This window comes from Cyanistes caeruleus, chromosome 35, assembly GCF_971803275.1.
Source record: "Cyanistes caeruleus chromosome 35, bCyaCae1.hap1.1, whole genome shotgun sequence".
NCBI lineage: Eukaryota > Metazoa > Chordata > Aves > Passeriformes > Paridae > Cyanistes > Cyanistes caeruleus.
Genome location: NC_141736.1, coordinates 1,626,814 through 1,648,446, shown reverse-complemented (window position 1 = coordinate 1,648,446; position 21,633 = coordinate 1,626,814). Strand labels below are relative to the sequence as shown.

The following is a 21,633-nucleotide window of genomic DNA, read 5'->3' as shown; positions in this document are numbered from 1 at the left end:
AGCGAGACGCAACCGCAGAGGTTTTTGCGACAGCGGCTTTTGCGACGGCCGTGCTGTAAAGCGCGGGGTGTTGACAGCAGCCGGCGGAGCAGGAAGTGAGTGAGGATAAACCGGGATAACCGGGATAACCGGGATCGGCCCGCATCGCCGGGATCACCGGCATCGGGGGGTGAGGGGCGGCGGAGAGCTGGGGGGTGACGGTGCCTTGTGGGGTGCCCTGGGAGGGGGGACAAGGGGCTGTCGGGCCTTGTGGGGAGGGGCGGCGGGGCCCCGTGAGGGGGGGGGGGCACCGAGGTGTTCTGGGGGGCTCTGAGGCGGGTCGGGGCATGAAGGGGTGCTCGGAGGGGCTCGCGGGAGGCCGGGGGGAGCGGGGGCTCAGCTCAGGGCCGGGGTCCCCCCGTGTTCCCCCGCAGCTCGGCCCGGTGGGACACGGAGCCATGAGCAGAGCGAGGAGAGTCCCGGGCCGGGGGGCGGCCATGGCCAGGCAGGTGCGTGTGACCCCCGAGACCCCCTGCTCCGGATCCCGGGGGGGGATCCCCTGCTCCGGATCCCGGGATCCCCTCGCTCTCCCCTCAGCACTGTCACCGCCCTCAGATGGGGCTGCTGGCGGATCCCGGCGCCGGGGGCAGCCCGGGGGACGGGGACGGGGACGCGGCGCTGGAGGCCGAGCTGCTGCTGCTGCTGGGGGGCCGGGAGGGGCCGGAGCGGGGGGAGCAGCCCCCGCCTCCCCCGCAAGGTGAACCCCCCTCCCCTCGCCTGGACCCCCTGGAACGGGGACCCACCTCCCCCCAGACGGGTTTGTGACCCCTCCGCTCCCCCCAGCTCTGGCAGCAGTGGAGGCCCTGGCCCAGCTCTGCCTCCAGGACCCCCCGGAGGAGGAGGAGGAGGAAGGGGAGGAGGGGGAGGAAGATCTGGAGAACGAGGAGGAGCTGCTGGTGAGGAGGAGGAGGAGGGAACAGGGGAGGTCCTGAGCCTGGAAAAAGGGATCCCTGCCCCAAGCAAGGGCTGATTCCCTGGATCCCTGAGCAGGCAGAGCTGCAGGAGGTGCTGGAGGAGGGGTCCAGGAGTGCAGCCGCCGCGGAGACCCCACAGGTACGGCCTGGGCCATCCCAGCCCCGAGCCCAGGCTCGATCCCGGTGGAGGATCCCAGTGATCCGGTGTTCCCGCAGGAGCCCGCGGGTGTCGGGGCGCTGCTGGCGGAGCTGGCGGAGCGTGCGGAGCTCTACCGGGCGGCCCTGGGGAACGCCGCGAGGGAGAACGGGAACGGGGCCCGGCTCCGGCGCCTCCAGCGCGGCCTCAAGGTGAGTCCGAGCCCCTGGAATCAGGGCTTTGGTCTCTCTGGCCAGACCCGCTCCCTCTGCCCTCAAAATCCTTGGAATAACCTCGTGTTCTGCTGTTTTTCCCAGTATGGAGCAGCTTGTCACAATTCTGAACCCTGTTTGACCGAGCTTTGCCTGAGTCTAAGCAGTTTTGTCGTGTTTTTTTCCAGTTCTGAGCCCAGTTTTATCTCACTTTTCCCAGTCCTGACCAGTTTCATTCCAACGAAATTCCATTTCATTCCATTCACTTTGTTCCGTTCCATCCACTCCCTTTCATTCAATTCTGAGCCCTCTCTTACCCCATTTTCTGATTGCAGATCCCTGTTTTACCCCATTCTCCCAAGCTCTGCCCCCGTTTCACCCCATTCCTCCAGATTTTCACCGTTTCCCCCATTCCCCTTTTCCCCCAGACCCTGGAGCAGATGCTGGAGTCCGTCCGGAGTGGGAAGCCGATCGACAAGGCCGACATTCCTCCCCCGGTGGCTCTGGGGAAGGGTGGGGGAGCCCCTGGGCCACCTCCCCCTGCGAGCCCTGAGCCCCCAGTGCAGCCCCCTGCCCCTCCACAGCCTCCCCCTGCCCCGGATCCCTGCCCGGATCCCTGCCCGGATCCCAGCCCGGATCCCTGCCCGGGTCCCTGCCCGGATCCCTGCCCGGATCCCGGCTCGGTGCCGGCGCTCCAGCTGCGGCTCCAGGAGCTGCAGAAGGAAGCGCTGGCGGCCAAACGCCGCGGGGACACGGCCACGGCCCTCGGGCACTTCCGTGCGGCCAAGGTACACCCAGGATTCCCAGAATCCCCCCAGATCTCTCAGTTTCTGGGCCCAGCTGCCGTGCCGGAATTCCCGTTTTCCTGTGGTTTTCCAGAGGCTGGAGGCGCAGCTGGAGGTGCTGGGGCAGGGCCGTGTTCCGCCAGCCCCTGGTGAGACCCCGATCCTGATGGAAAGAGTTTGAACCCCTTGGTTTGGGGGTCCTGCAGGTCCTGGTGGGATCTGGCTGCTCCCTTCCCGCAGATCCACAGCCGGAGGAGCCGAAGGCTCCGCTCCTGAGGGATTCTCCAACAAAGAACCCACCGGACACCAGCCCAACCCCTCCTGCCGCAGGTCAGCTCTGGCAGCTCCCTGGGGAGGGAAAAGGGGGGACTTTTTGGGATTCTCCCGTTTTCCCCACCCCAGAGCCCCCCCGGGCGCCACGGGACGTGCGGGAGGCGCTGGAGCAGCGCATGGAGCGGTACCGGGTGGCCGCGGCCCAGGCCAAGGACAGCGGGGACGCCAGGAAGGCACGGATGCACGAGAGGATTGTCAAGGTGGGAGAGCTGCATCCCAGGACAGAGACCCCAGAACAGAGATCCCAACCCCAGGACAGAGATCCCAACCCCAGGACAGAGATCCCAGTCCCAGAACAGAGATCCCAGTCCCAGAACAGAGATCCCAGAACAGAAATCCCAGTCCAGGCACAGAGATCCCAATCCCAGAACAGAGATCCCAGTCCAGGCACAGAGATCCCAATCCCAGAACAGAGATCCCAGTCCAGGCACAGAGATCCCAGTCCCAGAACAGAGATCCCAGTCCAGGCACAGAGATCCCAGTCCAGGCACAGAGATCCCAGTCCAGGCACAGAGATCCCAGTCCCAGAACAGAGATCCCAGTCCAGGCACAGAGATCCCAATCCCAGAACAGAGATTCCAGTCCAGGCACAGAGATCCCAGTCCAGGCACAGAGATCCCAATCCCAGAACAGAGATCCCAGTCCAGGCACAGAGATCCCAGTCCAGGCACAGAGATCCCAGTCCAGGCACAGAGATCCCAGTCCAGGCACAGAGATCCCAGTCCCAGAACAGAGATCCCAGTCCAGGCACAGAGATCCCAATCCCAGAACAGAGATCCCAGTCCAGGCACAGAGATCCCAGTCCAGGCACAGAGATCCCAGTCCAGGCACAGAGATCCCAGTTCAGGCACAGAGATCCCAGTCCCAGAACAGAGATTCCAGTCCAGGCACAGAGATCCCAGTCCAGGCACAGAGATCCCAGTCCAGGCACAGAGATCCCAATCCCAGAACAGAGATCCCAATCCCAGAACAGAGATCCCAGTCCAGGCACAGAGATCCCAATCCCAGAACAGAGATCCCAGTCCAGGCACAGAGATCCCAGTCCAGGCACAGAGATCCCAATCCCAGAACAGAGATCCCAGTCCAGGCACAGAGATCCCAGTCCAGGCACAGAGATCCCAATCCCAGAACAGAGATCCCAGTCCAGGCACAGAGATCCCAGTCCAGGCACAGAGATCCCAATCCCAGAACAGAGATCCCAGTCCAGGCACAGAGATCCCAGTCCAGGCACAGAGATCCCAGTCCAGGCACAGAGATCCCAGTCCCAGAACAGAGATCCTAGTCCAGGCACAGAGATCCTAGTCCAGGCACAGAGATCCCAGTTCAGGCACAGAGATCCCAGTCCAGGCACAGAGATCCCAATCCCAGAACAGAGATCCCAGTCCAGGCACAGAGATCCCAGTCCCAGAACAGAGATCCCAGTCCAGGCACAGAGATCCCAATCCCAGAACAGAGATCCCAGTCCAGGCACAGAGATCCCAGTCCCAGAACAGAGATCCCAGTCCAGGCACAGAGATCCCAGTCCAGGCACAGAGATCCCAGTCCAGGCACAGAGATCCCAATCCCAGAACAGAGATCCCAGTCCAGGCACAGAGATCCCAGTCCAGGCACAGAGATCCCAGTCCAGGCACAGAGATCCCAATCCCAGAACAGAGATCCCAGTCCAGGCACAGAGATCCCAGTCCAGGCACAGAGATCCCAGTCCAGGCACAGAGATCCCAATCCCAGAACAGAGATCCCAGTCCAGGCACAGAGATCCCAGTCCAGGCACAGAGATCCCAATCCCAGAACAGAGATTCCAGTCCAGGCACAGAGATCCCAGTCCAGGCACAGAGATCCCAACCCCAGAACAGGAATCCCAATCCCCGAACAGTGATCCCAGTCCTGTCCTGGAGGGAGCCCAGTCCTGGTGTGTGATCTCTGATCCCAGAACGCTCCTCCTGGTGCCACCATGACGATCCTGGTCCCAGTCCCCCCACAGGGACACCGGTCCCCGCTGTGTGGGTGATCCCAGTCTGGCCCCAGTGCTCCCAGTTCCCCGTCTGAGTGTCCCCTGACCCCCCTGTGCCCCCCCAGCAATACCAGGCCGCCATCCGTGCTCACAGCGCCGGCAAAGCCGTGGATCTCTTGGAGCTGCCGGTTCCCCCGGGTACGTTCCCGCTTCCTGACCCGTGGGAGGGGGCGGTGGAGCTGGGAGGCTCCCATTCCCACCGGGACCCCCCCCCTTTTCCAGGCTGCCCCCCCATCCAGGGCACCGAGATCCAGTCGCAGCCGAGCATTTCTGGGATGCTGGAGGCGGCCTTGAAGCTGACGGGGCTGGAGCAGGAGGAGGAGGAGGAGGAAGAGGGGGACAGCAAGGTGGCCAAGGTGGGATTTGGGGGTCCAGGGAATTTGGGGAGGCGGGAAGGACCCCGAGTGGGACATTCCCAGTGGTACCAACACCATCATCCCATGGCTCCAGGTGCAGCCCAGCGCTCCCCCCGCCGCCCCTCCCAAACAGCCGCCGCCCCCTCGGAATTCCCAGCCGGCTCCCAAACCCTCTGGAAAAGGTACAGGAGGGACTGGGGGCAGGGGGGGCGGGCTGAGGGGAGCCCCCTGAGCCCCTGCCCCGCTCCCAGCTCAGCAGCAGCTGGAGTTCCTGGAGCTGCGGCGGCGGCAGCTGGCGCAGGCCGCGCTGCGGGCCAAGCGCCGCAACGACCTGGAGGGAGCCAAGCTGCTGCTGCGCCGGGCCAAGGGCATCGAGGGACTCATCGGGGCCGCCCGCGGGGGGCTGCCCGTCGACATCGCACAGGTGCGTCCAGTCAAAGATCCCAGATCCCTTCGCCTTGGGGATCTCGTTCCTCGCATCCCACAGGATCCCAGATCCTTTCACCTTGGGGATCTCACTCCTCACATCCCACGGGATCCCTTCACCTCAGGGATCTCACTTCCCGCATCCCATGGGATCCCAGATCCCTTCACCTCGGGGATCCCAACTCCCTTTGCCTTGGGGATCTCACTCCTCTCATCCCACGGGATCCCAGATCCCTTCACCTCGGGGATCTCGTTCCTCACATCCCACAGGATCCCTTCACCTTGGGGATCTCACTCCTCACATCCCACGGGATCCCTTCACCTCAGGGATCTCACTCCTCATATCCCACGGGATCCCAGATCCCTTCACCTTGGGGATCTCACTCCTCACATCCCACAAGATCCCTTCACCTTGGGGATCTCACTCCTCATATCCCACAGGATCCCTTCACCTTGGGGATCTCACTCCTCACATCCCACGGGATCCCTTCACCTCAGGGATCTCACTTCCCGCATCCCACGGGATCCCTTCACCTCAGGGATCTCACTTCCCGCATCCCATGGGATCCCAGATCCCTTCACCTCGGGGATCCCAACTCCCTTTGCCTTGGGGATCTCACTCCTCACATCCCACGGGATCCCAGATCCCTTCACCTTGGGGATCTCGTTCCTCACATCCCACGGGATCCCAGATCCCTTCACCTTGGGGATCTCACTCCTCATATCCCACAGGATCCCTTCACCTTGGGGATCTCACTCCTCACATCCCACGGGATCCCTTCACCTTGGGGATCTCATTCCTCGCATCCCACGGGATCCCAGATCCCTTCACCTTGGGGATCTCACTCCTCACATCCCACGGGATCCCAGATCCCTTCACCTTGGGGATCTCACTCCTCACATCCCACGGGATCCCTTCACCTTGGGGATCTCACTCCTCACATCCCATGGGATCCCAGATCCCTTCACCTTGGGGATCTCACTCCTCGCATCCCATGGGATCCCTTCACCTTGGGGATCTCACTCCTCGCATCCCACGGGATCCCTTCACCTTGGGGATCTCACTCCTCGCATCCCACAGGATCCCAGATCCCTTCACCTTGGGGATCTCACTCCTCACATCCCACGGGATCCCAGATCCCTTCACCTTGGGGATCTCACTCCTCGCATCCCATGGGATCCCAGATCCCTTCACCTTGGGGATCTCACTCCTCATATCCCACAGGATCCCTTCACCTTGGGGATCTCACTCCTCACATCCCACAGGATCCCTTCACCTTGGGGATCTCACTCCTCATATCCCACGGGATCCCAGATCCCTTCACCTTGGGGATCTCGTTCCTCACATCCCACGGGATCCCAGATCCCTTCACCTTGGGGATCTCACTCCTCGCATCCCATGGGATCCCAGATCCCGTCACCTTGGGGATCTCACTCCTCACATCCCATGGGATCCCAGATCCTGTCACCTTGGGGATCTCACTCCTCACATCCCACGGGATCCCTTCACCTTGGGGATCTCACTCCTCGCATCCCACGGGATCCCAGATCCCTTCAGCTCAGGGATCTCACTCCTCACTTCCCACGGGATCCCAGATCCCTTCACCTTGGGGATCCCAACTCCCTTTGCCTTGGGGATCTCACTCCTCTCATCCCACGGGATCCCAGATCCCCTCCCCTCGGGGATCTCCTCTCATCCCACGGGATCCCAGATCCTTTCCCCTTGGGGATCCCAGATCCCTTCCCCTTGAGGATCTCCTCTCATCCCACGGGATCCCAAATCCCTGCCGCAGGTCCCGGAGGTGCCGCTGGACGGGGCCGAGTTTGAGCTGGGGCCGGGCCGGGGGGTCCCGATGCCCCCCGAGGCCGCCAAGACCTTCCTGCAGCTGGCGGGGGCCCTGAGGAGGCAGCACCAGGTGGGAGTGAACCCCCAAAAATGGGGGGCACCAAAGAAAGGGGGGGAAACCCCAAAAAAATGGGAGTATCCCAAAAACTGGGGGAGTGTCCCCAAGAATTGAGGGGGGTGGGGAAGCACCCCAAAGAGGGGGGGGGGCTCCAGGATATCAGATGGATGTGGAAAATTTCCTTTTCTTCCTCCTTTTCCTCTTCTTGTCCTTCCCTATCTCCTTTTCTCCTCTTTTTCTTCCTTTTTCTCCTTATTCCTCTTTCTTTTTCCTTTTTTCTCATTTCTTTTTGTCTTTCCTTCTTTCTTTTTTCTCTCTTCCTTCTCTTTTCCTGCCTTCTCCCTCATTCTTCCTCTTCCTCCTGCTGCTCTTCCTCGCGTTGCTCCCCCAGATGTGTCTGAGCTATTCCCGGCAGTTCGCTCAGCTGGGGAACATCTCGGAGACCACCAGGTGAGCCCTGGGGTGGGGGCAGCGAGGATCTTCCTTCTCCTCTGATCCGGGGGGGGGGTCACCTGCCCAGGTGTGTCCCCCCCCTCCCCAGGTGTGAGGCTCTGGCCGAGGAATGCCGGCGGCACATGGAGACCCTGCGGAGGGAGCACAGCCGGGGGGGGCCCCCCCCAAAACCCCGCTACGAGCAGAGAACCTTCAGTGTCATCAAGTGAGGGGGGGCTCACCTGGGGTGGGGGGGTTAACCTTTGGTGGGGGCTCACCTGGGGGGTGGGGGACACACAGGGGAGGGAATGGGGGACACACCTTGGGGGTGGGGGGCTCACCTGGGGGTGGGGCACATCTGGGAGGTGGGAGCTCACCTGGGATGGGGGGCACACTTGGGGGGTGGGGGGACACACCTGGGGTGGGGGGGCCTCACCTAGGTGTCGGGGGCTCACCTGGGGGTGGGGGGGCTCACCTGGGGGTGGGGCACACCTGGGGGGTGGGGGTCGCACCTGGGGGGTGGGGCACACCTGGGGATGGGGCACACCTGGGGGTTGGGGTCACACCTGGGTGTTGGGGTCGCACCTGGGGGGTGGGGCTCACCTGGGTGTCGGGGGCTCACCTGGGTGTTTGGGTCGCACCTGGGGGGTGGGGGTCACACCTGGGTGTCGGGGGCTCACCTGGGGGGTGTTGGGGTCACACCTGGGTGTTGGGGTCACACCTGGGGGGTGGGGGGGGCTCACCTGGGTGTTGGGGTCACACCTGGGGGTGGGGGTCGGTCTGACAGGCTCCTCCCCCCTCCCCTGTAGGACGTTCCCGGAGCTGAGCAGCAGCGACCTGGAGCTGGGAATAGAGAGAGGGATCGGCCTCCCAGTGCCCCCCGGTGAGGGAATGGGGGAGCTGGGAACGGGGAGCTGGGTCCCTGTGTCCCCAACACCCATCGTGTCCCCAAAACCCGCCGTGTCCCCAACACCCACCGTGTCCCCCAACACCCAACACCCACCGTGTCCCCAACACCCGCCATGTCCCCCAACACCCGCCGTGTCCCCAACACCGCTGTGTCCCCAACACCCGCCGTGTCCCCCAACACCCAACACCCACCGTGTCCCCCAACACCCAACACCCACCGTGTCCCCCAACACCCAACACCCACCGTGTCCCCAACACCCGCCGTGTCCCCAACACCCGCCGTGTCCCCCAACACCCGCCGTGTCCCCAACACCGCTGTGTCCCCCAATACCTGCTGTGTCCCCAACACCCGCCATGTCCCCCAACACCTGCCGTGTCCCCAACACCGCTGTGTCCCCAACACCGCTGTGTCCCCAACACCCGCCATGTCCCCAACACCCGCTGTGTCCCCCAACACCCAACACCCGCTGTGTCCCCCAACACCCAACACCCGCCGTGTCCCCAACACCCACCGTGTCCCCCAACACCCAACACCCGCCGTGTCCCCAACACCTAACACCCACCGTGTCCCCAACACCCGCCGTGTCCCCAACACCGCCGTGTCCCCAACACCCGCCGTGTCCCCCAACACCCGCCGTGTCCCCCCGCAGGCGTGGCCCCCGGTGATCTGGACACCTTCGTGCGCTTCGAGTTCCCCCACCCCAGTGTGGTGAGTCCAGGGGTGCAGTGACCCCCCCAGTGACCCCCCTGTGTCCCCAGTGCCCCCCTGGTGTCCCCAGTGTCCCCCCAGTGCCCCCCGTGTCCCCAGTGCCCCCCCGGTGACCCCCCCCAGTGACCCCCCCGTGTCCCCAGTGCCCCCCCGGTGTCCCCAATGTCCCCCCAGTGTCCCAAATGTCCCCCCAGTATCCCCCTGGGTCCCCAATGCCCCCCTGGTGACACCCCCGTGTCCCCAGTGCCCCCCTGTGTCCCCAATGTCCCCACAATGTCCCCCCGTGTCCCCAGTGTCCCCCCAGTGCCCCCCCGGTGTCCCCAGTGCCCTCCTGGTGACACCCCCGTGTCCCCAGTGTCCCCCCAGTGCCCCCCTGTGTCCCCAGTGTTCCCCCAGTGCCCCCCCGGTGTCCCCAGTGCCCCCCGGTGTCCCCAGTGCCCCCCCATATTGTCCCCGAGTCCCCCCCGCAGGAGGAGGCGCAGCGGGACAAGACCAACGTTGTGAAAAGCACGGATTGTCCTGGTAAATGCTGGGGGGTTCGGGGGGCTCTGGGGGTCCCGGGGGTTGTCACTGAGCCTCCTGCCCCCTCCCCAGAATTCCGGGCACGGTTCCGGCTGCGGCTGCTCCGGGGGCACCGGGGGCTGCGCAGGCTCCTCAGCTCCCGCGGGATCAAGTTCGAGGTGACCCAGAAAGGGTAGGGGGGAAATGTGGGGAGAGGGAGGAGGGGAAATGGGAAACCTCCCGGGAAACCCTGCGGGGGACACGGGAAATGGAGAGGAAATGGGAAATGGAGGGGAAATGGAGGGGAAATGAAGGGGAAAGGAAAGGGGAAATGGAGGGGAAATGGAGGGGAAAGGAAAGGGGAAATGGAGGGGAAATGACACGGGAAATGGGAAATGACACGGGAAATGACACGGGAAATGCAGGGGAAATGGGAAATGACACGGGAAATGGAGGGGAAATGACACAGGAAATGGAGGGGAAATGGAGGGGAATGGAGGGGAAATGACACAGGAAATGGGAAATGACACAGGAAATGGGAAATGACACGGGAAATGGGAAATGACACAGGAAATGACATGGGAAATGACACGGGAAATGACATGGGAAATGACACGGGAAATGACACGGGAAATGGAGGGGAAATGACACGGGAAATGGGAAATGACACGGGAAATGAAACGGGAAATGCAGGGGAAATGGAGGGGAAATGGGAAATGGAGGGGAAATGGAGGGGAAATGGGAAATGGAGGGGAAATGAAGGGGAAAGGAAAGGGGAAATGACATGGGAAATGGAGGGGAAATGACACGGGAAATGGAGGGGAAATGACACAGGAAATGGAGGGGAAATGACACGGGAAATGGAGGGGAAATGACACGGGAAATGGAGGGGAAATGACACGGGAAATGGGAAATGACACGGGAAATGACATGGGAAATGACACGGGAAATGGGAAATGACACGGGAAATGACACGGGAAATGGAGGGGAAATGGAGGGGAAATGACACGGGAAACATGGAAGATGCAGAGAATAGGAAAAGTGGCATAGGAAATGTGGAAAGTACAGAAAACAGGCAGGGGAATTGCGAAAAATACAATGGGAGATGCAGAAAATACGGAAAATAACACAGAAAACACATAGAATAGCACAGGAAAGAGAAAATACAGAGAGGAGCACAGGAAACGCAGAACACGAGCTGGAAAATCCAGATGTATCCGGGCAAAGAGGGGGTGAAAGGCGACTCCGGAGTGCTGCAATTCCCCATTTCTTGGGGACGCCTGTGGGGCTGGGTCTCACAGCCCCACTGCCACCGGGGTTAGGGTTAGGGTCCTCTGGGACCCCCTCCCCTGCTTTGGGGGTCCTCTGGGACCCCTCCCCTGCTTTGGGGGGGCTCAGAGGACCCCCTCCCCTGCTTTGGGGGTCCTCTGGGACCCCCTACCCTGCTTTTGGGGGGGCTCAGAGGACCCCTCCCGTGCTTTGGGGGGGCTCTGGGAACCCTCCCCTGCTTTTGGGGGGGCTCAGAGGACCCCTCCCATGCTTTGGGGGGGCTCTGGGAACCCTCCCCTGCTTTGGGGGGGGCTCAGAGGACCCCCTCCCCTGCTTTGGGGGGGCTCTGGGAACCCCTCCCCTGCTTTGGGGGGGCTCAGAGGACCCCTCCCCTGCTTTGGGGGGGCTCTGGGAACCCCTCCCCTCCTTTGGGGAGGCTCTGGGAACCCCCCCCTGCTTTGGATCCAGCCGATCCCGATGATCCCTGATCCGCAGGGGGCTGTTCCGGCCGGAGCGGGCTCTGGGCTCGGCGCAGCTGCGGCTGGAGGGGCTGGAAGGGTCCTGCGAGCTCCGGGAGCACCTGGAGGTGAGCGGGGTGCTCTTCCCTCTTCCCTGGTGTTCCCGATCCCAAGTGCTCCCCAGCACATTCCCAACCCCATTCCAGCCCCATTCCCATTCCCATTCCCAACCCCATTCCCAGCCCCATTCCCAGCCCCATTCCCATTCCAGCCCCATTCCCATTCCCAACCCCATTCCCAGCCCCATTCCCGGCCCCATTCCAGCCCCATTCCCAACCCCATTCCCAGCCCCATTCCCAGCCCCATTCCCAGCCCCATTCCCATTCCCATTCCCATTCCCATTCCCATTCCCATTCCCATTCCCATTCCCAGCCCCATTCCCGGCCCCATTCCCAGCCCCATTCCCATTCCCATTCCCATTCCCATTCCCATTCCCATTCCCAGCCCCATTCCCAGCCCCATTCCCATTCCCATTCCCATTCCCATTCCCGGCCCCATTTCCGGCCCCATTCCCAACCCCATTCCCGAGCTCATCCTGCCGGTGCCCGCTGTGTCCGGTGTCCGCAGCTGCTGGACGGGCGGCGCCGCACGGGCGGGCGGCTGGAGGTGTGGGTGAGGATCCGGGAGCCGCTGGGCTCGCAGCGGCAGCTGGAGCCTCGCTCCGAGCGCTGGCTGGTGCTGGAGCCACGGGCCGAGGCCGCGGTGAGTGCGGGGAGCCCCGGGGTGGGCAGGGGGGGAGATCTTGGGGTGACCCAGAGCTGCTCCCGCTCAGGTCGCCGTTCCCAAACCCACCATGGCGGCCCCGAAGGACGGGAACAACAGGTGAGGGATGGGGGAACAATTCCGGGGGGAGATGATCCTTACGGGGGAAGCGTTGGGGTGAGGATGTGGCTGGGAAGCTCTGGGGTCCCCTGGGACCCCCATTCCCCATTTCCGATCTCCTGGGGCCGCTCTGGATTTTTCAGGGGTCCCAATCCCCCTTTTTATCTCCATCCCCGATCGCTCGTCCCAGATCCATGCCCACATTCCCGAGCCTCAACCTGCTGCAGTTTGACCGGGAGCGGCTGGAGCGGAAGGTGAGGGGGCGCTGGTGGCGCTTTGGGGGTTCAGGGAAGCCGGGGGATGTTCCTGACGCCCCCCGTTTTCCACACCCCCCACCCCAGATGGTGCCGTTCGGCCGCGCCGGGCGCCCAGTGCCCCCCGAGCTGCGGCAGCAGCACCAGGATCTGCTCCGGCGCATCCAGGGGCTGCGGACGCGGCTGCAGGCGGGGGACCCCCAGTTCCGCACGGGTGAGAGGGGGCTCGGGCTGCCCTGAGCCCCAAAATCCTCCTTTATCCCACTTTTCCTTGCTGTATCCCGGTTTTCCTGGTGTATCCCGGTGTTTCCCGCTCCCAGAGTACGCAGAGCACCTGGAGCGGCACCTGCGGCTCTACACGGAAGCAGCGCGGCGCCTCGGCATCCAGGGAGAGCGGGTGAGACCCCCGGAGCCTTCCCCGCACCCCCAAACCCTGGGGTCCCGCCCCAGAAATCCCCCCCAAAACCTCGGGACCCCCCAAACCCTGGGGTCCCACCCCAGAAATCCCCCCCAAAACCTCGGGACCCCCCAAACCCTGGGGTCCCGCCCCAGAAATCCCCCCCAAAACCTCGGGACCCCCCAAACCCTGGGGTCCCGCCCCAGAAATCCCCCCCAAAACCTCGGGACCCCCCAAACCCTGGGGTCCCGCCCCAGAAATCCCCCCCAAAACCTCGGGACCCCCCAAACCCTGGGGTCCCGCCCCAGAAATCCCCCCCAAAACCTCGGGACCCCCCAAACCCTGGGGTCCTGCCCCAGAAATCCCCCCCAAAACCTCGGGACCTCCCAAATCCTGGGGTCCCGCCCCAGAAATCCCCCCCAAAACCTCGGGACCCCCCAAACCCTGGGGTCCCGCCCCAGAAATCCCCCCCAAAACCTCGGGACCCCCAAACCCTGGGGTCCCGCCCCAGAAATCCCCCCAAAAACCTTGGGACCCCCCAAATCCTGGGGTCCCGCCCCAGAAATCCCCCCCAAAAACCTCGGGACCCCCCAAACCCTGGGGTCCCGCCCCAGAAATCCCCCCCAAAACCTCGGGACCCCCCAAACCCTGGGGTCCCGCCCCAGAAATCCCCCCCAAAACCTCGGGACCCCCCAAACCCTGGGGTCCTGCCCCAGAAATCCCCCCCAAAACCTCGGGACCTCCCAAATCCTGGGGTCCCGCCCCAGAAATCCCCCCCAAAACCTCGGGACCCCCAAACCCTGGGGTCCCGCCCCAGAAATCCTGGACTGTCCCCCCAAAACCTCAGGACCTCCCAATTCCTGGTGCCCCCTAAATTCCTGCTGCCCCCCAACCCCGATGTCTCCCAAATTCCTGCTGCCCCTCCAAACCCGCCTCAGTCCCCCCAAATCCTGGTGAACCCCTCAAATTCCTGGGCTCCCCCTAAACCCTGGAGACTCAACTCTGGTGATCCCCCCAATTCTCGGTGCCCTCACAATTTGTGTTCCCCCCCCCAATTCCTGTTGCCCCCCGAAATTCCTGATGTGACCCCCAAATTCCTGATGTGACCCCCAAACTCCTGATGTGACTCCCAAACTCCTGATGTGACCCCCAAACTCCTGGGGTGCTGTTTTGTGTCCCCCGCCACAGGAGGCAGCCAAGGAGGCTCTGTACAAGCGGAACCTGGTGGAGAGTGAGGTGAGGACCCCGAGGGGTGGAATTTGGGGGTCCCCCGGCCCCCCCTAACCCCCCCCACCCTCCTCCCTCACTGCCCTCTTCTCTTCCAGCTCCAAAAGCTCCGTGGATGAATCCCCCCGGCCCTGCCCCCTCCTGGGGCTGCCACCACGGGGGTGCTGGGGGGGCTCAGAGGACCCCTCCCCTGCTTTGGGGGGGGCTCTGGGAACCCCCCCCTCTGCTTTGGGGGGGCTCAGAGGACCCCTCCCCTGGTTTGGGGGGGCTCTGGGATCCACCCCCCCCCCACCATGCCCACTGTGACAATCACAGGGATCAGAGCTGCTACACCCCCCCTTCCCCCCGGGGTGACACTGCCCCAGTGACAGGGTGACACTAAACCCCCCCCCCAGTGACAGGGTGACACTGAACCCCCCCCCACAGTGACAGGGTGACACTGACCCCACAGTGACAGGGTGACACTGACCCCCCCACAGTGACAGGGTGACACCCCCCCCACAGTGACAGGGTGACACTGACCCCCCAGTGACAGGGTGACACTGACCCCCCCACCATTGACAGGGTGACACTGACCCCCCAGTGACAGGGTGACACTGACCCCCCCCCAGTGACAGGGTGACACTGCCCCAGTGACAGGGTGACACAGCCCCCCCCGAATACGAGGGTGACACCGACTGTCCCCATCCGGGTCCGCGTGTCCCCCCAAGCACTTTTTCCCCATCCCCGTGTCCCCCCCACCAAAGCGGATCCCCCCCAAGTGCCTGTAGGGGAGGGGCTGTTCCGGGCGCTCTCACAAATGATAAAAGTTTTTAAGAAGAAAAACGCGGATTTTGGTGACTCCGACGCGCCGCGTCCCCGACTTGTCAATCACGGCAATGGCCCCGCCCACCCCCGCCTGGCCCCGCCCACTCTGGGACCGCCCCCGCCGCTGCCTCGTCTCCATGGCAACCCCGCCAGAACGGACGGGCGCGGGCAGCAACCAATCACATTGTGGGTGTTGGCTTCCCATTGGTCGATTTGCCGCGTGGGGGCGGGGCGCGCTGGGGATTGACGGATGAGCTAGCCAATGAGGTGCGCGGGAGGTGCGTCAGCGGCCACTGGGAGCGCGGTGTGGGCGGGGCGGCGGCGGCGTGCGGCGCGCCGGAAGCGGCCGGTCCGGGAAAATGGCGCCGAGCTCGAAAGCGGAGCGGGGCGGCCCCGGGGGGAAACGGGGGGCGGCGGGGGGCGCTGGGCCCGGGGCCGCTCCCCGAGGCCGCCGCGAGCACCTCGTGAGGCAGCTGGACCGCGTCCGGGTGAGCGGCGGGTGCTGAGGGGCCGGTGGGGGAGCTGAGGGAGGGGTTGTGAGGGGGCCCTGAGGTGGGACGGGAGCGGGGTCTCTGTGAGGGGACCCTGAGGGAGGGATGGCGGCGCTGAGGGGACACTGGGCTGGGACGTGGCGGGCGCCCTGCGGGAGGAAGGGGCGACTCTGAGGGGGGGAATGCCGGCAGGGTGGGGGGTCCCTGAGGGTGCCTTGAGCTGGGGGGTCCCGTGTGGGGGGCTGCGGAGTTGGGGGCGCGGGGGGAGCCCCGATCTGGGGGTGTTCTCTGAGGGGCTGGAGGTCACGGGCTGAGGGGCTGCGGGGGGCCGTGTGGGACCCCCGGTACGCCCCCAGCTCAGGGGGCAGCTCTCCCCGGCTCTGGGGGTGTTGGGGGTCTCTGACCCGCCAGTGCCCCCCAGCTCAGCTGTGCCCTGGCTTCTGGGGGGTGTTGGGCGATTCTGGGGGTTCGGGGGTCCCCGTCCCCCCCGTGCTGCCCCAGCTCGGTGGGCAGCTCCTCCCGGCTGTGAGGGTCTGTGGGGAGGGGTAGAGGGGTCCCTGACCCTGCCGTGCCCCGCCCAGCTCAACTCTCCCCCCACCTGTGGGGAGTGCTGGGGGGTCCCTGACCCCCCCGTGCCCCCCAGCTCAGCGGGCAGCTCTCCCCCCGGCTGTTCCGGAAGCTTCCACCGCGCGTCTGCGTCACTCTCAAGAGCATCGTGGACGAGGAATTTCTATGGGCGGGGTGAGGGGGGGACCCCAGCCCTGGGGAGACACCGGGGGACCCCAACTCTGCTGGGGACCCCAGCCCTGGGGAGACACTGGGGGACCCCAACTCTGCTGGGGACCCCAGCCCTGGGGAGACACTGGGGGACCCCAACTCTGCTGGGGACCCCAGCCCTGGGGACACACTGGGGACCCCCAACTCTGCTGGGGACCCCAGCTGTGCGGGGGGACCCCCGTTACATGCCTTCTCCCCGTTCCCGTGTCCCCACCTGCCACGTCCTGCGTGTCCCCTCCTCATGTCCCTGGCCCTGTCTCGGTGTCCCCATGTCCCCCCATGTGCCGCCGTGTCCCCTCGTGTCCCCCCAGCCACATCTTCCTGGGCTTCTCCAAGTGTGGCCGCTACGTGCTGTCCTACACCAGCAGCTCTGGGGACGATGACTTCTCCTTCTACCTGTACCACCTCTACTGGTGGGAGTTCAACGTGCACAGCAAACTGCGCCTGGTAGGGACCCTCGGGGACAGCCTGGGACACCCGGGGACAGCCTGGGGCACCCGGGGACACCCAGGGACAGCCTGGGACACCCGGGGACAGCCTGGGACCCCCAGGGACACCCAGGGGCAGCCAGGGTCACCCAGGGACACCCGGGGACAGCCTGGGACACCGAGGGACACCCAGGGACAGCCTGGGAAACCCAGAGACCCCCAGGGACACCCAGGGACACCTGGGGACAGCCCGGGACACCCAGGGACCCCCAGAGACCCCCAGGGACACCCGGGGACAGCCCAGGACACCCAGGGGCACAGAGGGACACCCAGGGACAGCCTAGGACACCTGGGGACCCCCAGGGGCACGCAGGGACCCCCAGGGGCATGCAGGGACCCCCAGGGACAACCTGGGACCCCCAGGGACCCCTAGGGCCACCCAGGGACAGCCTGGGACCCCCAGGGACACCCAGGGACACCCGGGGACAGCCAGGGACACTGAGGGACACCCAGGGATACCCAGGGACCCCCAGGGACACTCAGGGACCCCTGGCATGGCCCTGGGGACTCCCCACCCACTCAGGGTCCCCCCCAGGTGCGCCAGGTGCGGCTGTTCCAGGACGAGGAGATTTACAGCGACCTTTACCTGACGGTGTGTGAGTGGCCGGGGGACAGCGACAAGGTCATCGTCTTCGGTTTCAAGTGGGTGGCGCCCCGCGAGCCCCGCGGCGTCCCCGCTGCAGCCCCGCTGACACCGCTGTCCCCTCCCGGCCGCAGCACGCGCTCAGCGCCGGGGCTGCAGGTGAACATGATGCTGATGAGCGACGAGAACCACCGGGACATCTACGTGAGCGCCGTGGCCGTGCCCCCGCCGCGGCACTGCCCCGCCTGCCGCCGGGCCGCCGCTCCCCCCGGTGAGCCCCTGAGCCCCCTGAGACCCCCCTGAGACCCGTGAGACCCCCCCTGAGCCCCCCCTGAGCCCCGTGAGACCCCCCCTGAGACCCCCCTGAGCCCCCCATGAGCCCCGAGACCCCCTGAGCCCCCCCTGAGCGCCCCCTGAGACCCGTGAGACCCCCCTGAGCCCCCCCTGAGCCCCGTGAGCCCCCCCTGAGCCCCGTGAGACCCCCTGAGACCCCCCTGAGCTCCCCCTGAGCCCTGTGAGACCCCCCTGAGACCCCCCTGAGACCCCCCTGAGCCCCGTGAGCCCCCATGAGCCCCGTGAGCCCCCCCTGAGACCCATGAGCCCCCCCTGAGCCCCCCCTGAGCCCCCCCTGAGCCCCCCCTGAGCCCCGTGAGACCCCCTGAGACCCCCCTGAGCTCCCCCTGAGCCCTGTGAGACCCCCCTGAGCCCCGTGAGCCCCCCCGAGCCCCGTGAGACCCCCCTGAGACCCCCCTGAGACCCATGAGACCCCCCCCTGAGCCCCCTGAGCTCCCCCTGAGACCCGTGAGACCCCCCTGAGACCCCCCTGAGCCCCGTGAGACCCCCCTGAGACCCGTGAGCCCCCCCTGAGACCCCCCTGAGACCCGTGAGCCCCCCCTGAGAACCCCTGAGCCCCATGAGACCCCTGAGATCCCTGAGACCTCTGAGCACCCCCTGAGACCCCGAGACCCCTGAGCCCTGTGAGACCCCTGAGCCCCCTGAGAGCCCCGTGAGACCCCTGAGACCCGTGAGCCCTGTAATACCCCTGACCCCCCGAAAACCCTGAGACCCCTGAGGCCCCTGCCCCGTGAGACCCCTGAGCCCCCTGCCCCGTGAGCCCTGAGCCCCATGAGCCCCCTGAGCCCCCCCTGAGCCCCCTGCCCCGTGAGCCCCGTGAGCTCTGGGCTGGCAGCTCCCACGCTGAGAGCGACTCGGGGCTTTTCTGGGGGGGTATCCCAGGGGGGGACCCCAGTCCGGGGTGTCCCCCCTGACCCCCCCACGCCCCCAGGTGAGGCCCCCCCCGCCTGCCTGCGCCACGGTTTCCTGCTGCACACCAAGTTCCAGGTGGTGTATCCGTTCCCCACCTTCCAGCCGGCGTTCCAGCTGCGCAAGGACCACGTCGTGCTGCTCAACACCAGCTTCTCCCTCGTGGCCTGCGCCATCGCCGTGCACCCCGCGGGTACCCCCAGGACACCCCGACACCCCCTGACCCTCCCCGGAACCCTCAGAGCCCCCCAGGACTGCCTGAACCCATCAGGAGCCCTCCAAACTCCTTGGGAACTTCTGGGCCCCCTCAAACCCTCCTGGGACCCCTCCGAATCTCCCGGGGCCCCCCAGGCCCCCCCCTGACCCCTGCACCCCCCGCAGGTGACAGCAGCTCCCAGCAGATCCTCTACGAGCGCCGGAACGTTCCAGGCCCCGACCGGAGGGGGGAAAACGCCCCCTCGCAACTCCCCGAGGAGCTGGAGGGGGCTGGGGGGGCCCCCCCGGCCGCGCAGCCCCCCCAGGGACTCCCTCAAACCCCAGACCTCCCCCCTGCGCCCCCCTCCCCGGCGGTGGCCAAGGCCAAGGAGTTCGTGGCCGACCTGTTCCGGAGGGCTCAGGGTGCGGGGGGAGGGCTCGGGGTGGCTCACGGGGAAGGGGGGGACGAGCCCCCGCCCTCCCCCCGCGGGCCGCCCCCCGAAACTCCCCCCCCAGCGCCCGGCAGTCCCCCAGGGGAGCCACATCCCCCCGGGACCTCCCCCGAGCCCGGCTACGTCAACTACACCAAACTGCGCTACGTGCTGGAGCCCGGGGAGCCCCCCGAGGGTGAGCGGGGGGCTGGGGGTGCCCCCTGTGGGGGACGGGGCTCCCCCCGTTATTGGGGTGCCCCCCTGAGCCCTGTCCCCCCCCCTCCCCCCCAGACCTGGAGGATGACAAGATCTCGCTGCCCTTCGTGGTGACCGACCTGAGTGGCCGCAGCCTGAGGCCGCTGCGGGACCGAGCCACGGCCCCGGTGAGGCTCAGGGGGTCCCCAGATCCACAGGGCACCCCTGGGAGCCCTTGGGGGGAGCCCCAGTGACCCCCCCGGACCCCCCCAGGGGCAGTACCTGACGGTGGAGCAGCTCACGCTGGACTTTGAGTACGTCATTAACGAGGTGATTCGTAACGACGCCGCCTGGTCCCGCCAGTTCTGCTCCTTCAGCGACTACGACATCGTCATCCTCGAGGTGCCGGGACCCCCCGAGCCCCCCCGAGCCCCCAGAACCCTGGGCTACCCCAAATTCCCAGTGCCCCCGCGCCAGCTTCACTGTCCCTTGTCACCCCCTTGCACCCCTGGGATACCCCAAAGCCCACCCAGCTCTCGCCCAGACCCCCGTGGGACCCCCTGAACGGGGGGGTCGCCCTCACAGTTTCCCCCCACCCCCTTCTGCACCCCCAGGTGTGCCCTGAGACCAACCAGGTGGTGATCAACATCGGGCTGCTGCTGCTGGCCTTCCCCTCCCCTGACGAGGAGGGGCAGCTCCGGTGAGAGGGGTGGGGGGGTCCCAGAGCTCCCTCGGAGCCCCCCCAGGCGCTGACGCCCCCCGTTCCAGTCCCAGGACGTACCACACCAGCCTCAAGGTCGCCTGGGACCTCAACAGCGGCACCTTCACCACCGTGGGCGTGGGGGACCTCACCGAGGTCAAGGGGCAGACCAGGTGAGGGGGGATTTTGGGGTGTGTCGAGGGGCTTGGGGGGGCTGGGGGTGGATTCAGGTGGGCCCTGGGTGAGCTTTGAGGATTTGGAGGTTCTGGGGGGGGATTTGGGTGGGCCCTGGGTGAGTTTTGAGGGGGATTTGGGGGTTCTGGGGGGTGCTCAGGTGGGTTTGGGGAGGCTGCTGCTGTTCTGGGGTGCTGGGTGAGGCCCCTGGAGCACTCTGTGCTACTGGAGGGGCTCTGGGACCCCCCCAAACCTCCCCCAGACCTCCCCGAGCCCCCCCTGGCAGCGACTGCGCTTGGGGCACCCCAAATGCTGCAGAGCCCTTTGGGGGGGCCCTGGGGGTGCAGTGGGGGGGGCGCGGGGGTCCCGGCAGCCCCCCCAAAGCGGCTGTGGCAGTGGCAGCGTGTGGAGCTCGTACCGCAAGGGCTGCGTGGACACCGTGATGCGCTGGCTCGTCCCCGAGGGGCCCGGCCGCGGCGTGCACAGGATGACCAACGAGGCCCTGCACAAGGGTGGGTCCCCCGAGGGGCTGGGGGTGTCCTGGAGGGGTCTGGGGGGGTCCCTGGAGGAGTCTGGGGGGGTCCCTGGTGGGGTCTGGGGGTTCCTGGGGCAGTCCCAGGGGTGTCCAAGGGAGGTGGGGGGTGGATCTGAGAGCTTTCAGTGGGGCTGGGGGAGTTTGGGGATACCCTGGGGGGGTCCGTGGTGGGGTCTGGGGGGTCCGTGGTGGGGTCTGGGGGGGTCCCTGGTGGGGTCTGGGGGTCCCTGGTGGGGTCTGGGGGTTCCTGGAGGAGTCTGGGGGGTCCCTGGTGGGGTCTGGGGGTTCCTGGGGCTGTCCCAGGGGTGTCCAAGGGAGGTGGGGGGTGGATCTGAGAGCTTTCAGTGGGGCTGGGGGAGTTTGGGGATACCCTGGGAGGGGTCCTGGGGGGTCAGGGGGTTCCTGGGGTTTTGGGGTGCTGGGTTTGGGGTCGTGCCCCCCCCATGGCTGCTGTTCCCCCCCAAGGCTGCTCCCTGAAGGTTCTGGCGGACAACGAGCGCTACACGTGGATCGTGCTGTGACAGCGGGACCCTCCCCAGGGGGACACAGACCCCACCCCCTCTTTGGGGACATTTCTTTTTGCTTTTCTTTTTTGTTTTTACTTTTTCTTTTTTTTTTTTTTTCTTCTTGCCGTTCAGTGTTTTATCAGGGGCGGGGAGGGGTCCCCCGGACCTCCAGTCCCACTCCCCAAAATAAAACTCCCATTTCCACGTTTTGGCGCCGTGTTTGGGTGGGATTTGGGGCCGGTTCCGAGGGCAGGTTCGGGGGGGGGATTTGGGCTGAGCCCCCTGTGCAGGCGGGGCCGGGCAAACACCGCAGTTGGTTTTTATTCCTTTTACA

At 65.7% G+C, this 21,633-nt stretch overlaps 2 protein-coding genes across 6 annotated transcripts; both read left to right on the top strand.

The window, feature by feature from the left end:
• Positions 1 to 22: 22 nt before the first annotated feature.
• Positions 23 to 14,979, top strand: CC2D1A (coiled-coil and C2 domain containing 1A). Of its 4 annotated transcripts, none has more exons than XM_086871243.1 (29): positions 23 to 95; positions 414 to 488; positions 595 to 736; positions 823 to 935; positions 1,030 to 1,092; positions 1,170 to 1,301; positions 1,730 to 2,089; positions 2,181 to 2,235; positions 2,327 to 2,416; positions 2,489 to 2,619; positions 4,496 to 4,568; positions 4,653 to 4,786; positions 4,881 to 4,968; positions 5,038 to 5,210; positions 7,006 to 7,128; positions 7,508 to 7,566; positions 7,658 to 7,774; positions 8,358 to 8,431; positions 9,108 to 9,166; positions 9,637 to 9,688; positions 9,761 to 9,860; positions 11,432 to 11,522; positions 12,022 to 12,156; positions 12,227 to 12,276; positions 12,467 to 12,530; positions 12,618 to 12,744; positions 12,851 to 12,927; positions 14,116 to 14,163; positions 14,253 to 14,979. In XM_086871243.1, the coding sequence occupies exons 2-29, from the start codon at positions 438 to 440 to the stop codon at positions 14,271 to 14,273; spliced, it is 2,802 nt and encodes a 933-aa protein (XP_086727369.1). In that variant the 5' UTR covers positions 23 to 95; positions 414 to 437; the 3' UTR covers positions 14,274 to 14,979. The 4 variants fall into 4 exon arrangements, with proteins under 4 accessions (XP_086727369.1, XP_086727368.1, XP_086727370.1 ...); XM_086871242.1 differs by having other exon boundaries at positions 577 to 736; XM_086871244.1 differs by lacking the exon at positions 23 to 95 and adding an exon at positions 113 to 169.
• A 330-nt stretch (positions 14,980 to 15,309) lies between these two features.
• On the top strand, positions 15,310 to 21,503 carry DCAF15 (DDB1 and CUL4 associated factor 15). Of its 2 annotated transcripts, none has more exons than XM_086871375.1 (13): positions 15,310 to 15,449; positions 16,096 to 16,193; positions 16,541 to 16,676; positions 17,253 to 17,359; positions 17,435 to 17,571; positions 18,586 to 18,756; positions 18,945 to 19,385; positions 19,481 to 19,572; positions 19,658 to 19,786; positions 19,999 to 20,084; positions 20,153 to 20,257; positions 20,661 to 20,770; positions 21,259 to 21,503. In XM_086871375.1, the coding sequence occupies exons 1-13, from the start codon at positions 15,321 to 15,323 to the stop codon at positions 21,312 to 21,314; spliced, it is 1,797 nt and encodes a 598-aa protein (XP_086727501.1). In that variant the 5' UTR covers positions 15,310 to 15,320; the 3' UTR covers positions 21,315 to 21,503. The 2 variants fall into 2 exon arrangements, with proteins under 2 accessions (XP_086727501.1, XP_086727500.1); XM_086871374.1 differs by having other exon boundaries at positions 20,655 to 20,770.
• The last annotated feature ends 130 nt before the right edge of the window (positions 21,504 to 21,633 follow it).

What these genes read in the sequence shown, in the direction of transcription:
- CC2D1A (XM_086871242.1), top strand. Translation starts at nt 438, where the DNA reads ATGAGCAGAGCGAGGAGAGTCCCGGGCCGGGGGGCGGCCATGGCCAGG. An exon ending in GCCCCCGCCTCCCCCGCAAG is followed by an intron (nt 737 to 822) that starts GTGAACCCCCCT and finishes CGCTCCCCCCAG; the next exon opens with CTCTGGCAGCAGTGGAGGCC. An exon ending in TCCCAAACCCTCTGGAAAAG is followed by an intron (nt 4,969 to 5,037) that starts GTACAGGAGGGA and finishes CCCCGCTCCCAG; the next exon opens with CTCAGCAGCAGCTGGAGTTC.
- DCAF15 (XM_086871374.1), top strand. Translation starts at nt 15,321, where the DNA reads ATGGCGCCGAGCTCGAAAGCGGAGCGGGGCGGCCCCGGGGGGAAACGG. An exon ending in CCGGGCCGCCGCTCCCCCCG is followed by an intron (nt 17,572 to 18,585) that starts GTGAGCCCCTGA and finishes CCACGCCCCCAG; the next exon opens with GTGAGGCCCCCCCCGCCTGC. An exon ending in GAGGTCAAGGGGCAGACCAG is followed by an intron (nt 20,258 to 20,654) that starts GTGAGGGGGGAT and finishes CGGCTGTGGCAG; the next exon opens with TGGCAGCGTGTGGAGCTCGT.